General features: G+C 35.6%; 2 protein-coding genes across 4 annotated transcripts in view; both read right to left on the reverse strand.

Annotated features, from left to right (window-relative positions):
- LOC136028266 (G-protein coupled receptor dmsr-1-like) overlaps window positions 1-7,189 on the reverse strand; it is a 47,600-nt gene extending 40,411 nt beyond the window's left edge. The window contains exon 1 of one of the 3 annotated variants that reach the window (XM_065706002.1): window positions 7,135-7,189. Coding sequence is in view for 1 of the 3 variants with exons in the window: in XM_065705999.1 (XP_065562071.1) it covers window positions 6,627-6,636 (10 nt within the window). In the remaining 2 variants the exon portion in view is untranslated. Of the gene's footprint in view, window positions 1-6,378; window positions 6,602-6,626; window positions 6,851-7,134 lie in introns of those variants that run through there. The other 2 variants (XM_065705999.1, XM_065706001.1) reach the window with 2 other exon arrangements.
- Window positions 7,190-13,821: 6,632 nt separating this feature from the next.
- On the reverse strand, window positions 13,822-16,620 carry LOC136028532 (uncharacterized). The gene is made up of 2 exons (XM_065706378.1): window positions 15,669-16,620; window positions 13,822-15,629 (listed from the first exon to the last, which is right to left on the reverse strand). Exons 1-2 carry the CDS (start codon window positions 16,618-16,620, stop codon window positions 13,822-13,824), a joined length of 2,760 nt encoding a protein of 919 aa, XP_065562450.1.
- Between the last annotated feature and the right edge of the window lie 226 nt (window positions 16,621-16,846).

Raw genomic sequence — 16,846 nt, forward strand, 5'->3', positions numbered from 1 at the left:
TTGTTCTGACCTATAACAGTTTCTTGTACTATTTATAAATCATTTGAGCCAGGTATTTTGGATGAAATTGTTTCTAAATGTAATGTTCCTCCCCACTAGTTTGGTTACCAAAAAGGTATTAGCTGGGAGCATGCTCTTTTTAATTTAATGAATGCTCTTTCTGATGTAGAAATTACTGTAAATGTAGAATCAGATGTGGAATTACTGATGTAGAACTACACCCCATGTTATCATTTGTGCTTTTGATGTTGCTCGAGCTTTCGACTAAAAGAGCGTATGAAAGAAGGATAAATTTTTGGATAGTAAATACCTTCTATATATGTGCCATCACCTTAAGGCGAAGTTAAAGGGGGGATCTTCCCTTTTTGATGTTTTGTAAGGAGTCCGTCAAGGTGACCTTACCTCACCGTTTTTATTTAATAACTCTGTTTTACATGCCCGAAATTCTGTTAATTTTAGTTGTATTTGCCGTGGATTTAATTTGTCATTAATGACTTTTACAGATGACGTTGTGAATTTAAGCGGTACTTTTATAAGGATACTAGCTGTTGGGGTGGCGCTTCGCGCCACCCCAACACCTAGTTGGTGGGGGCGCTTCGCGCCCCCCCCCAAGCCCCCCCGCGCGCGTAAGTCGTTACGCGCCATATTAGTTACGTGCCATTGTAGTTGTGTCCCTATGTCCCACCTGTGAATATATATATATATATATATATATATATATATATATATATATATATATATATATGTTTTTAACTACGTAAAACTTGCGAATATACAACATTCTTTGCTGTCCCATTGTCTGTGCATATAAATAGATTGTCAGGTTTACCGACTCTTGAACATGCAACATATAATGGTCCATGGGAAAACAATCCGTATTCAGATCTATACCTCATGATTCTAATGATTGCCCTTGAGCTTTGTTGATGGTGATTGCTAATCGACCATTCCCTGAGTCGCCATCGTCATTTATATATCCCCCTGTGCACCCCGGCGTCCCCTTTGTAGTTATGTCCCTGTGTCCCGGTCGTCATTTATATTCCCTGTGTCCCGGTCGTCATTTGTGTCCCGGTGTTCCAGTCTGTGATTTCTCTTTGAGTGTCCCGGGCGTCATTTATATTCCTTGTGTCCCGGTGTCCCGGTCGTCATTTATATCCCCCTGTGCCCCCCGGCGTCCCCATTGTAGTTGTGTCCCTGTGTCCCGGTCGTCATTTATATTCCCTGTGTCCCGGTCGTCATTTGTATCCCGGTGTCCCGGTCTGTATATACATTCGTTTTTTAGTTTTGTTTTTCTCCTTTATTTTTTTCCTTTTTTCTTTTTTTTTCTTTTTTAGTTTATTTAGATTTTTAGATTTTTTAGTTTTTTTATTAGTTTTTAGTTTTTATGTAGTTTTTACCATTTTTTTAGTTTTTTTAGTTTTTTTTTTATTTATGTCCTGGTCGTCATTTATACTCCCTGTGTCCCGGTCGTCATTTGTGTCTCGGTGCTTTGTTGATTGCTAATTTATATTATATTTATATTTATATTTTTTATATTTATTAATATTTTTTTAGTTTTCTTTTTCTCTAATTTTTCAGTTTTTTCCTTTTTTTTAGTTTTTTCTTTTTTAGTTTTTAGTTTTTTTTTTGTTTTTTACCTTTTTTTAGTTTTTTTAGTTTTTTTAGTTTTTTAGCTTTTTTAGTTTTTTGATTAGTTTTTAGTTTTTTTTTAGTTTTTGCCTTTTTTTAGTTTTTTCAGTTTTTTTTAGTTTTTAGTTTTTTACCTTTTTTTAGTTTTTTTTAGTTTTTTAGCTTTTTTATTTTTTTTTTTCTTTTTAGTTTTTTTTGTAGTTTTTACGTTTTTTAGTTTTTTTTCTTCTTTTGCTTTTTTTTAGTTTTTTTCTTTTTTAGTTTTTAGTTTTTTTTAGTTTTTTACCTTTTTTTAGTTTTTTTAGTTTTTTTAGTTTTTTAGCTTTTTTAGTTTTTTTATTAGTTTTTATTTTTTTTTGTAGTTTTTGCCTTTTTTTATTTTTTTCAGTTTTTTTTTGTTATTAGATTTTTACCTTTTTTTAGTTTTTTTTTAGTTTTTTAGCTTTTTTAGTTTTTTTTTCTTTTTAGTTTTTTTGTAGTTTTTACCTTTTTTAGTTTTTTTCTTCTTTTGTATTAGTGTGAAATAATTCAGACGTCATATGCGAACAAACATGACGTCACCTGATCCATCCACAGATCCACACACAGACAACTTATTTTTAGTTTTTTACCTTTTTTTAGTTTTTTTTTAGTTTTTTAGCTTTTTTCTTTTTTTTTTCTTTTTAGTTTTTTTTGTAGTTTTTACGTTTTTTAGTTTTTTTCTTCTTTTGTATTAGTGTGAAATAATTCAGACGTCATATGCGGACAAACACGACGTCACTCGACAGACAGACAGACAGACATAACCCACAAACAACTTATTTTTATATATATTTATTCATATTTTTTAGTTTTCTTTTTCTCTTTTATTTTTCAGTTTTTTCCTTTTTTTTAGTTTTTTTCTTTTTTAGTTTTTAGTTTTTTTTAGTTTTTTACCTTTTTTTAGTTTTTTTCAGTTTTTTTAGTTTTTTAGCTTTTTTAGTTTTTTTATTAGTTTTTATTTTTTTTTGTAGTTTTTGCCTTTTTTTTTCAGTTTTTTTTAGTTATTAGATTTTTACCTTTTTTTAGTTTTTTTTAGTTTTTTAGCTTTTTTAGTTTTTTTTTCTTTTTAGTTTTTTTTGTAGTTTTTACCTTTTTTAGTTTTTTTCTTCTTTTGTATTAGTGTGAAATAATTCAGACGTCATATGCGAACAAACATGACGTCACCTGATCCATCCACAGATCCACACACAGACAACTTATTTTTATATATATAGATGGACTTTCTTTCAATTTAGAAAAAAAAAATAATAATAAATAATATATATATATATATATATATATATATATATATATATATATATATATATATATATATATATATATATATATATATTTGTATTTATATTGCATTTATTTGTAGCCAGGGCTACATCCAATATAAAAGTTTTCCGGATTTAAGGAAGCAAGAATTTCACTATTACAGATGTAAATTGTACTATTATCCTGAATTTTGTCCCTGAGTATTACTATTCAGTATCAACTAAAGCAGTTGCACCGAATCGGGTAGGCAGGCAGGAAGTATTTGCCCCATAGACTTAGGAAATATTTTTCGGAATATTTTCATTAAACGTTACTTTACCCAGTACATTATGAAAAATAGTCGACCCCCTCCCTAGATTTTCCTCAAAGGGTGCCACTGAGCCAAAAGTCTCTTTCACAGCCCTTCCAAAAAGAAACATAAATACTGAAATGGCATTATTCACTAAAATTGCCAATGATGCGGTAAAATTAGAGGATAGGTATGGCTCTCAACGGCCAAGAATATTAATTTGGAATCCTTTTTCAAACAGTTCGGGGTAACTAAGTGTAAGTAAGGAGCGATGAAACTCGATAGTAACCAAAACTAAAAAACTTAATTTGGATATAAATAAATATCAAACTGTTCGTGGTAATGAACTGTAAGTAAGGAGTGACCCGGCCCAATAGAAACCAAAACTCGAATAGTAGCCAAAACTGAAATAATAGAAACGGAACGTTGATACCAACCGATATATCAAAAGAATCAAACTTTTATGCTAATTTTAAATATATAAGTTTAATTAAGTATAGTCTTACCCACCAATGGATATAAGCCTGCGAAAATTTACCTGATATTCGAAAAAAGGGGGAAACACCCACTAAAAATCATATAATCTTAATGAGAATAACGCCTTTAGATTCAACATATCAGAAAACTTTATTGTAGAGGTTTCAAGCTCCTGTCTGCAAAAATGTGAATTTTCTCTTTTTTGCCAGAAGAAAGATCACGGATGCGTGTTTTTTATTTTTCCAGGGGTGATCATATCGACCCAATGGGCTTAGAACTTCGGAAGAGGGCTCATTCTAAATGAGATTAGAAGTTCTAGTGTGCTTTTTAAGTGACTCCAAAAATGGCAGGGCAACTAGGCCCCTTTCCACGCCACTTTTTTCCTAATACCGTCCGATCAAAATTCTGAGACAGCTATTTTGTTCAGCATAGTTGAAAGACCTAATAACTATGCCTTTTAAGACAACATGACCCCCTCCCACACCCCCAAGGGAAAGGTCTTTAGGTTATAAAATATGTCCTTTTTTACGTATAATATTTGTTATTGGGAAGTATGCATATATTTTTCCGGTGGGGAGGGGAGGATCAGTTTTTTTCTAGGAGGGGGGATTTTGGAAGGGGATAATTTTACATGGAGAGAGGAATTTTTTTGTGGTGGAATTTTCAAAGGAAATTTTATGCTGGGGGGAATTTGCCACAGTTTCTATACGAAATGTCTATATACGAAATCTTTTTCTTTACCACCTCAATTTTACGTGTGGAGGTGTTGAGGGTAATTGCACAGGGTAAATTTTCACCAGGATTGAATTTTACAGAGGATATTTACGTGTACTTTCCGTGGAGGTGGAGCCAGATTTCCTGGTGTTATTTAAAAAAATAATCAAAAATTAAATTTTGAAAAAAAAAAGTTTTTTTCAACTGAAAGTAAGGAGTAGCATTAAAAATTAAAACAAACAGAACTTATTACGTATATGTGGTGAATTTCTTCCTCCTCAACACCTCGCTCTTTATGCTAAAGTTTAAATTTTCTTTCACAGTTCATTAAAAACGACTCCTGAAAAACAAAGGTCGTTTAATTAGAAAAATAAATAAATTTTTTAAAAGTGCCGAAAAACTTTAGCATGAAAAGTGAAGTGTTGAAGATGGAGCAATCCCCTTCCTGTACGTAACAATTTCTGTTCGTTTTAAGTTTTAATGTTACTCCTTACTTTCAGTTGAAAAAAACTTGTTTAATTATTTAATAAGAAACAATCGGCTTATTATTTTGATTCCAAATATATAAGATTCATTAACTTTGATGTTACACATCAAAAGCTACGATCCCGAGAAAATTTGCCTGATTTTCAAAAAAGGAAGGAAACACCCCTAAAAGTCAAGGAATGTTAACGAAAATCACAGTATCGGATTCAACACTTGCAAGAACCTTAATGTAGAAGTTTCAAGCTTCCATATGCAAAAATGTAGAATTTTGTATTATGTTGCCAGAAGAAAGATCACAGGTGTGTGTTTGTTTTTTTTTGTGTTTTTTTTTTTTCAGGGGGGAAACTATTGATTCGATTGCATCGAATCAATAGTCCTAGAGCATCGAGAAAGGACTCATATGAATGAAAATCAAAATTTCTAGTGTCCTTTTTAAATGACCAAAAAGAATGGAGGGTAACTGGCCCTCCTCCCACCCACCTTTTTTCTTAAAAGTCACCCGATCAAAATTCACGAATAGCCATTTTGTTTGCCATAGTTGAAAAACCCAGTAACTTTGTCTTTGAGGATAACATACCCCCCCCCATAACCCCTGGGGATAGGTTCCTAAGTCAGGAAATTTTCCCCTTGTCTACGTGTGGTATTTCTTATTACGAAGTATACAGACGTTTTTCAGGGAGAGAGGGGGGAATTTCTGCTGGAGGATTTTCTACGGGGATAATTTTCCATGGGGAGGTGAAGTTCCCGGTGGGTTAACTTTCCAAGGGAAATTTTGCCCTGGCGGAATTTGCCAGAATTCCTATACAAAGTTCTTTTTATTCTTCTTACTTTCTGTTCACCGACTCAATTTTACACGCGAAGATATTAAGGGGAATTGTCTGGGGAAAACATTTACTGGGTTGGAATTATCTAGATAATTTTTCAGCAGGTCGGGTGATTTTCCAGGGGAGAAGTTCTCCATGGGAGGGTTTTCCACAGGATACAACTCTAGAGTTAATTTTCTGCGGGAGTACTTTTTTACTAGGGGGCGGGGGGTATTTACGTGAAGAATTTTCCACGGAGAGGATCCCCGGCATGATTTTCCAAGCAATCAGAAATTAGTCTTTGAAAGTCTTTTTTTTAATGAAAATTTTAATGAGAAATGTAACTTTATATTTAATCTTGCCTTTGAAACAAATCTTAAAATGAGATTGTACATTTTTCGGTAAGTTTAAATCGGTAAGCTTCTGTAAGTTTACTGTTCGAAGTTTCACTTGTAGTCCGTATTTGGTTTTGTGTTTGAACATCGGTTGTGTTTTGTGCCTTCTCAAAGTAAAGACAATTTGTGAAACGAGTTATTGTGAAAGATTTTCATCTTCTTTTTTTCTTTTTATTTGTTGAAAAGATTTACTTTTTGGGAAAATACATTTACTTCTTTCCTACTTAGTATGTTAGGATTAATAATAAGAAATAATAAGAAATGCGACTATTTATTGGATGAAAACTAAAAATTTAATATTTACCAATTTTGATTCACATTTATCTATAGATTCACCTCCAACCAGATGTAGGTTTATCTGACTCAAACTTAATTGGAAGCAATAGCATGTCTCCTAATTGCACCTTTTAGGTGTCTGAACCCCAACTATGCCTTTTAAATTTCAATCGATTAAAAAAAAACTAGCAATATATTCATTTAAGTTAGAAATTATATTAAACAAAAATGTAAAATCCATATTTTGTAAGTATAGGGAAGCATGCCAGTATTTACCATTTAACATAATTTTCAATGTCAACAATACAATATCCTTTCTAGTTTCACCCCTCTTCCATGTTTCATTTTTCTTCTTGTCACTTTCACCGGAATAAAAGCCGTTTTGTGACTAAACTTTTTCATATTCTCTATAACATAGATAGTATCCTTGTTAGTTTGCGCCTGTCCTAAAACGCTGGCAATCCCATGTTCGGCTACTTTCAATTGGTTGACAGGAAATGCAATAACGCAATTTCAGAGCCTGCAAGGAACTAATATCATCGGCAACATATATTGTCAACGGTGAGATAGGGCCACAAAATAAAAGATAGGCATGTGGGTGCTTGTCAATTAAACGAAACAGACTCTAGAATTAAGCTTCGATTAGATCTCAGAAATCTGGTTTCATAGCCACAAAGACAAGTGACAGAATATATGGGAAATATATAATTTGGACTACATATTTGCAGATTCGGGGGGTGGAGTACAGTATTTACATAAAATGAATATAGAAAACAATTCTTACTTCATAATATGCAGAATAATTGTAGTTAACACATTGCACTTTTTAAGAGTCATAAGTGGAAGAAGGCAACCAGCAAATTAATTGGAATGTGCAAATCCAGCTTAAAATGGACAAAAAACATTTTACTATTAAAGAATAAATCAAACCTGAAACAAACAAAAAGTTAAATATACAATTATAGTACAGAAACATACAACAAGTATAGACATAAATGAAAAAATAAATATTAAAACTAATAAAACTTAAATTGAATATGGAAGTCAAGCTAAAAATTAGGAAAATCACTACAAACAAGAGTACGGCTTCTGCCCCCTTCCCTAAATGTAAAAGTGTAAGACCTACTACGCCATTGGAGAAGTGATGCCTCCAAGGTTTTAAGGGTCCTCATAGACACTATTCTTTTCTTCCTTTAATGATTTAAGTTTAACGGCGAGCCCCTTAGGACAAGATGAATGTTACGTAACAGAAAATGTTTTCTATAAGAAACATTTGTCTGTTATGTATTAGGGGATGTTTTGTCTATGGGAGTTTTGCTTAAAAACCTAAGGGTTTGGGGAAAACTTTCAGATATCCCACATAATAAAGATTTCCTTGGGTTTCAAGATTTGTATAGTTTCTTTTAAGAAATAAAACCTGTGAGGGTCAGAGCTTCTTTACCCAAAGGATTTTTTGGTAGGATTCTCTAAAGACCTACGAGACCCCACCAAATCAGGATTGCTTCAATTTTTACATAATAGAGAGCTTTGCAAAACCTTCGGGGGATTCAATTCTCCAGGAGTACCGTGATTATTACCTAATAGAATTTAGGTGCTATGTAATAGGTGTTACGTAATAGGGCTTGTTAGAGGACCAGAAACAAGCTTTTACTCAATAAGGTTTGTTTACTTTTGGTTGTTACGCAATAGAACTTGTTAGAGGCCCAAGAAAAAAACTGATACGTAATAGGTTTTTTAACTTTTGGTTGTTACGTAATAGGACAAGTTAGAGCGGCTGGGAAAAAGCTTTTACGTAATAGGGTCTGTTTACTTTTGGTCGTAACGTAATAGGGTTTTGTTTACTTCTGGTTGTTACGCAATAGGAAATGTTAAAGTCCACAAGCCAAGGCTCAGGGGGTTTTATTAAGACATTTTTATTCGAGACGTTTCTCAAGACGTTTTAAGACTTTTCAAGACACTCTTAAGACATTTTTCATCTTGTCGTTTCACGTTCCTAAAATATTGCAGATGCCCTTTTTGCCAATCTGGGTGCTCTCAATATCATTTAATTTAGTTCAACGCCCCCTCAGCATTCCCCGAAAGTTTCAACTTAATATATTGGGACTGATCCCAAGATACTGAAAATACGGCCTTTAAAAGCCTGAATGCAAATAGTGTATTTTGATTCAGCTCAACATCTTTCTAAGCATTACCTCCACTTTTCAATTGATACCATCCACACTGTCAAAAGGGCCTATTTAGAGTATCTCCGGAACGGCTTAGGATATTAAGCTGAAACTTTCAGGGAGTTCTGAGGAAGAGGTTGAACTGAATTAAAAGACACAATGAGCATCCAGGTTGTCAAAAGCGCATATGAGCAATATCTCATGTATAAGTAAGGATAATAAGTTTAGATTTCTGGGAAATTGAACGAAGTTAAAAGACACGCAGTACATTCAGGTGGTTAAAGGGCGTATCTACAATATATCAGTAACGACTGAAGGTAGTCATTATAAGCATTCGGGAAATGGTCCGGGGGAGGGGGTTGATTTTGGCAAAATCAAGCTATAGGGCAATCTTTCAACATTTTTGGAAGATAATTCTGTTGAATCAAAGTTGAAGATAATTCACTGTTGAATCAAAGTGTCGAGTAAAATGTTCTTCATATTGTGTTGATTCATATAAAACTATCTTTCCTTTTGAATGACTTGAGCTTAAAATCAAACATTGTGTAGTAAGAAACAGTGAGAAAGGATCAACTTGGCCCTGTAGTATCCAAGAAGTTGAGAAGAAGGAATCTTGCAAAATATCAATACACCAAGGAATTAATTTTCTTATGCTGATTCCAAATCTATAAAAGTCGTTAAGTGTAATGTTACCGATCAAAAGCTACGATCCTGGGAAATTTTACCTGATTTTCGAAAAAGGAGGCAATCACCCCGAAATGTCAAAGTTAGCTTATTTTGAGGTTAACAAAAAGCATATCAGAGAACCCTTCCGTAGAAGTCTGAAGCTCCTATTTATGGGAATGTAGAATATTGTATTATTGGCAAGAAGAAAGATAACGGATGTGTTGTTTTTCCCCCAGGGGTGAAGGTGATGAGCCAACTGCCCTAGAATACCGAGAGAGGGCCTTTTCAAAAGGGAATTAAAAGTTTGAGTGATCTTTTTAAATGACCAAAAAGATTGTTGGGGGAAGGAGACAGCTCTTTGATCGATTAGAATTTATTTTTCTATTACAAAACTAACCTCTTTGGTATAGGTCATAACTCCAGTTGAAATTATAAATTCTACTAGTTTGGCTCCAATACTGAAGCGAGAAGATTTTTCAAGGCTGCAGCGTTTCAAAGCTGCAGTTGCAGCCTTCAAGGCTGCAGCGAGGAGGTTTTTCTTTCAAAAATAATAGTAATGTTGTATGTGATGGTTCTGGTGCTTTTCTCCCTATGTATGAATTTTGTGGAAGGATAATATGTTTTATGATAGCAGAATATTTGTTCGTCATGTGTGAGTTGAGTGGGAAAGGCAAGTACGGTATTTGAAAAAATTAAATTGCTGGAAAATAGTGAGCAGACGTCAACACGTTTTTATAGGGCTTTCCTAGTAGGTACTGCATAATGATTTTAATACTTATGTAAAATAAACTAATCGAGATATAATCTTTACCATGTATATTTCCATTCACTTTTACCGTTATAAAATTATGGCTTCCAAAAGTCACAGTCGTCGTTATATTTTTCGTTGAAATGTCCGATTGATGCTTAGAATAAAAGCCTGTAAATTATCTTTCGTGTGTTTTGTAGTATAACCATGGGAGATATCATCAAAAGGTTCTTAGGCCTGATACCTCCCTATGGGAGGTATCATCAAAAGGTACTTATGCCTGAATCTTTTAATATAAAAAATAGTATGGTTTGCAAACCTTGAAGATTTAGTTTAAGAACAGTGTATTTTTGTCTACTAATTCTGTTTTTTTTGTATCTCTATTCTTTCTTTAAAGAAGAATAATAGAAAACAGAATTTTCGAATACGTTAAATGTGCATTCAACAAAAGAGAAGAAAATTCGTAAAAACAGAAATCTGATATTACTGCAAAAGCCCAATTTTCTAATTATCTTTCTTTACCAACTTTAATTAGGCCAACTCAGATTTTCCACTGTTTATGCTATTAAACTCATTTACTCGTATTGTCAGGATGATTCTTTTAATCTTTTAAATCCAGAGAAGATATAAGATATTTCGCAATTTAAAAGTATTTTTAATGGCTCCTTTTTTCTCGATTTTAAATTAGCCATTTTAATTAGACCAACTCAGATTCTCTAGCATAAAGTGATTAAATTCATTCATTCTAATTTCTTGAAGAATTTTCTTAATCCTTTAAATTCTAATAAGATATAAGATATATTCCAACGTCATGAAATTTCAATTATGCCTTTTGTTTAATTTTTTTTTAAATACCTTGTTTTGTTTCATTAACCACTCAGTTACTCTTTTTCTTTTTGTAAAAATTAGGTGTAAAATCCACAGCAACATGGGGGCTGAATAGGGGCTGCATCGATATTCCGTTTGCTATTTGCCTAGTTTCATAATCAGGCATTATGAATTTAATAAACCATCGTTTGAAAGACAGATGGGGAGCGCCGAAAAAAGGGTTCACTTTTGAATGCTCATTGTCCGTTCAGACGCATGGGGAAAACCTTAAAACGCCATCAATACCCCATCATGCTCATTGTCCATTCAGACGCATTTGGAAAACCTTAAAACCCCATCAGTACCATGGGAAAACTGATTGGTTTTCTCAATGAACCGATCGGTTTTGGGTTCAAGATTTTTCTCTAGTTTCCCTATGGCACTAACTAATTTTTTCATGTGCTGTCAAGCAAATATTAGTCATATTTTAAAAATGGAAAGCATGTCAACAGTCAAGCATACGAAAGTTCGAGATTTGGTGTTTCTTATCCAGAACTATCAGTTTTTGTCCAGCACAGGTACCGGTTGGTCTAAAACTAACACGAAAGAGGAAGATACTCGGCAAAAATACACTTGGCTTAGAGACTTGGGGCGTGCAAGAGTCTATTATATGTCTATTATTATATGTATTATATGTATATATAATTCTTATTATATGTATATGTCTATTATATGTCTATTATAGTGTTTTTATGAAGAATTTTGCACCTATTGTTTGAACACTTTTCCCCTTGTACCGGTTGATTTTTTTTTCATTGGTTTTCCCAAGCGTCTGAACGGACCATTAATGAAGATAAATTTTATATAATGGGGATATATGAATTGTGGGTTGTTTTACGAAGCATAGTTCAGTTTTTGCATAGTAATTCCTTACTCTCTCTGGAACATTTTCTTTAGGGATACTAGTGGCTTATTAATCTCTACTAGACTATCGTGTGTTATGTACAACATGCATATATTTACATGCATTGTAAGTTCCTGACTGAATCATCGGGGAGTAACAACATATTATGTACTCAAAATAACAATTCAAGTTCGTCTGTTAAATTTCTATTTTGTATTTTTTATCCAGTAATTTTATATGTAATTTCATAAATAAATATTATAAATTTTTTAAATACTGATTTTAAAAATAGATTTAATTTTGTAATTAATTTAATAAAATGTGAAATCACACGCAATCTTAATGCTTCAGTATTATCAGAATATGTCCATGAACGTGTTCACTTTTGAAACGGCCATGCCAATGGGGAGAAAATTTTTCCCTTAAAGCTTATAACATTGTAATCTTAGTTTCCTAAAAGTTTAAACACCAATGACAACAACATGGAATCTCTCATGCCTCTGAGCCCAACTTACGTAGACTCGTAAAAGAAATTTATAATTTTCTAAGGTATTTCTTGTTACTGTTTAAAATTACAAAGTTTTTAGGGCAGTACCATATTTCGTCAGTGCTGCCACGTAGTAGAATTCCAGGCCAATAAGAAAAACTAATTAGTTAAATTTTACAATGTTTTTTTTTTCAGTAAAAATTAAAATTATAACAATTAGGTGATTCCCAAACGCAATTACACCTTTAAAACAAACAACTGAATCTTCTTAAACTGTTTTACTAGCCAGTGCAATAGTGCGACCTAAGCAAAGAGCATAGTAGGTTTTATGTATTATTTTACTATTTTCAGCGAAGCTACTTTGTGTGGAAGTAGTTTTCTTGCAAACTATAGAGGGGTTTCATTCGATTAGAAATTTAGACTTCTAGTTTATTTTTTAAAGAGTAAGAAATGACTGGAGGGTAACCAGCCCCACTCCCTCGCACCTCGTTGCTCCCATCCCCCCCAAAGACGGCAATAAAAAATTTTAGATAGCTATTTTGTTAAGTGTACTTGAAAGTTCCAATAACCCTGGAGTTGGAATGACCCTCTACCTACCCAAATACCTTGGCCTGAGGACTGAAAGTAATACAATTTCTCCATTGTTTTGCTGACAAAAAAAGCGTACTGGCCCAGTGCTGTTAGTGATAAGATCTGCATTACGGAATAATGCCTAAAAATGTATCTGAAACTTCGAACATTTAATGGGAAGAATAAGCTAACTACTACTCCTTTGATTAAGGTGAGAGGTGGGAAAATACTCACAAGTAGTGAGGAATGTATTGAAAGATGGTGAGTACATTTCCAAGAGCTACTAAGACCAGCATGTACTAATAACCAAAAGCAACCACCTACAGCTCCCCAAAAGCCACCGAACCAACAGGCGTATGACTGTGTAAGTATAAACCCACCTTAAAAGGTTAAAGTAACCAAGGAGATCAAAATCCTGAAAAGCCTTCAAAGCCCTGGAATAGATGGTATTTCTACCAAGACAATGAAAGCTCTTCCCAAGCCGATGGGAGATGAGCTTCATAGTTTGATCAGCAAAGTTTTGGACAATGATTACATCCCCGATGAGTGGGAGACCTCCATTATTATCTCTATATTTAAAAAACGTAAGCGAATGGACTGTAAGAACTACCAAGGGATATACCTTGTCCAAGTTGCCAATTTGTCCACAAACATACTTTAAAACAGATTTAGAGAGGTCAGAAGCCGCCGAACGTGACCCAACCAAGCAGGATTCAAGCCACACATGGGCTGATATAACCAGATCTTTAGCCTATGGCAGATCCTTAAACACCGGTTTGGAGAGAGAGAAAGAGAGAGAGATAGGTTTATTTAAACAACATCGTAGCTAACAGCTAATTTGCGTTGCTTCACTATGCTAAATAACAAATTAACACAAAAAAAAGAAGAAAATATCACTCGGCTTTGTTTAGTAAATCCGTAAAAAAAGGTACAAACGAATTTGCGTGGCGGTTCGTGCGTGAAGCTACTGGAACCAGTTTATTTTGGTGACGCGTTTGTTGGGCGGTGCAGTAGGTAGTAAGATGTCTCGATGCTGGGGTTTAGAGAGAAGAAACTTCCCAAACCTCAGGATAGTCTGCTCGTATCTTTGGGCCAACGTGGGGAGGTCGAGTTTAATAAGCGCTTCACCATAAGATAGTTGGTCGATCGCCAATAATAATGAACACGGCTCGCTTTTGCACCGACTCAAGTTCTTGGATGAGGTGTACAGTTCGCAGTGCTGCAGGCCCCCATAGTGGGCTTGCATATTCCAGAACTGGACGGACGTATATAAGATAAGCTAGCAATAGGCACTGGACATCACAGCCAAATCTACGCATTGTACTCAAAGACTGCAGACATGCATTTGCGTTTTTAACAACATTTTCAACGTGCAAGCCGAAAGAACAATCACTTGAAAAAGTAACTCCCAAAATCTTTATTGAGTCGACAGTCGGAAACGGAACATACGGTTGGCTGAATGTGCGCTTCAACGGATTAAAGCGTAAGACCTTTGACTTATTCGTGTTAATGATCAATTTAGAGACATTGCACTCGGCAATAAACGCATCGAAGAAATCGTCACTGAACTCTTTCTTAACAATCCCGTTTTCAACTAAGTATTTCAATAGAAAAGAGATATCGTCTATAAACTTGTAATGATCCTCATATTCGACTAATAGGTAGTTGATCACGGCTATAAATACAATGGCAGCCAACTTTGTGCCCTGCGGAGATCCACATGTTTTACCTGTCCAATCGGAGTCAGAATCCCCCTCAAACAGGGCATAAACACGCTGTTTCCTATTAGATAAGAAATCCATAATCACGGATAACACGCGCTTTTTTAGGTGGTTAATGAAATCAAAAGCTTTTTGGAAATCTATTGCACCTAGATCCAGGAACCGATTACCTTTATCCAGCCATGTAAGTATACAATCATACATACGCACTAGATAAATTGTAGTACTGCACTCCTGTAGTCCACCATACTGGTACTTATCGACAGAAGAACTGATTTGGTCGAGCAATCGACGGAGTACAAATGCTTCCGTAACTTTAGCCAGGCAGGGGGTTATCGAGATAAGACGCAATTCATCACATGCTTTAGGGGGGCCCGACTTCGGAATAACCCGGATATATGCCTTTTTCCAAATATCTGGGAAAGTACCAAGCATGAAACACAGGTTAATCAACACAGATAATGGCTTGGCAATGAAGGGGGCGTATTCACGAACAAGTTTTACAGGAAGTTCCGAAGGATAGGATGCACTGTTGGGCTTAATTTTCATTAATTCTTTGAAGACGTCTTCTTCAGTGACTTCAATAACTTCCTCTTCTGAGCAGCCGTACAAGAGATCGGCTTTTTGGGACTCGGTGGGTAGAGGGTGGGTTGTGCAGATTTCAGTGAAGAAGGAGTTCACATCTGTCGCAGTGAGAAGTTTGCCACTATCGTCCAATATTCTCACACTAGAGGTAGTGGATTTTCCCGACATTTTTCGAACAGACCGATGCCATTTCTTTGGATTACTGACGCGCATAGGTGACACTGATAAACGGCCATATTGACGTTTGGCCTTCCGTATTACAGTGACGGTGTAATTTCGTAGTTTCTTTGCGTTTACTACATCACCGATAGAATATAGGCGGCATCTCTCACGGATGAGTTTCTTTATGGAAGGGGTAATCCATGGCTTATCAAACTCACTAATGGTAACTGACTTGGTGGGGAAGATTTCGGTGTATTTGGAGTACAAAATGTCACTGAATCTTTTAGTCTTTTCGTGGATGCTTGAATCTCCGTCAACTTCTGGGAAATCATAATTGCCTATCCACTGACCATAGGCTCGAATGGCAGATTCCGTTAGCGGGCGGGTAACCACGCGGCTTAGTTTAGGCTTGGGCAATGAACTGTGGGCTTTCCACAGAATAGCAAAATGGTCGGACTTGGCCACTGGTCAGAAAGAAACAGGATTACAGTAGTAGGACTCACAGTTCGTAAGAATGAGATCCAGAATGCTGCCTGAGACGTGAGTAGGCATGTGAACCACTTGTTTAAGGGATAGACTGGATGAAAGCCAGCCTTTTTTCATCTGGTTGAAGTCGCCTGCTATGATAAAAGCAGGATTACTATAGTGGATCCGAAGCACATCAACAGTCTTTTGCAAGTAAGAGACGAGGTCTTGGCGATTCTTTGCACTTTCTGGGTAATATACTGATGCCACAATTATGCACGAGTATAAGTGGGGCAAGTAAGTCGGTCTGCACATCGCCCAGATTACTTCATGGTCCGGATTAGCGAGATCAGAAAGGAGTTTACAGGGTATATCTTCTCTTACAAAAAGACCAACACCGCCCCCAAGTTTCGATAGACCACGATAAGAGCGAGTGTTCAAGAACACAGAGTATCCAGCCACACGACCTGTATTTTCATCGAGGTTCCATGTTTCAGTAACGGCTGCTATGGCAATGTTGTTCTGGCGAATAACAGCTTCAAAATCTTCTGTTTTGTTGCACAGCGATCTAGTGTTGCAAACGAGGAAGTTAGGAAGGCCACGACGAGCGTTGAATGTAACAGGTCTTAGGATAGGAGGCGGCTCATTGGCATAGTCCTTAACGGGCAAACTGTCGAAGCGTTCGATTACGGGTAAGTCTGTGAGACTCGATTCAGTCGGTCTGCCTACATTGGCGCGGGTGTCACTTAGAGCGGATAAGTTACTCGGTTCCACTAGGGGATTCCTCCTCTCAGAAACGCGTTTACCACTTCTGCAACCGCGACTCGTTTTAATGGGAGGCTTAGAAGTAGCTCTACTGTGAACAGTGCTGACATCTAAACAAGGGGCGGTAGCAGCATCTGGTGGCTTCGTCAGAAGATTAAAAGTCACCAAGTTCAAAAAAGTAGATGGTGCCACCGTATACAGGGGTATACGGTGCATAGACTTCATCACTGCTTTTGGTTCGATTCACCGCGATGCAATATGGGAAGCAATGAGAGAGGATGGTATACCTGAGAAGATCATTTGTCTGATAAGTGAATGCTATGGTGGAACAAAGGCTCGAGTCACAGTTGTTTGCGAGCTTTCAGTCCTGGTCTCGACTGACGAGGATGTACGTCAAGACTGTGTCCTCTAACCACCTTTGTTCAGCTTTGTCATTGGTTGGATACTTAAG

Source organism: Artemia franciscana, chromosome 6, assembly GCF_032884065.1.
Source record: "Artemia franciscana chromosome 6, ASM3288406v1, whole genome shotgun sequence".
NCBI classification, from domain to species: Eukaryota; Metazoa; Arthropoda; class Branchiopoda; order Anostraca; family Artemiidae; genus Artemia; species Artemia franciscana.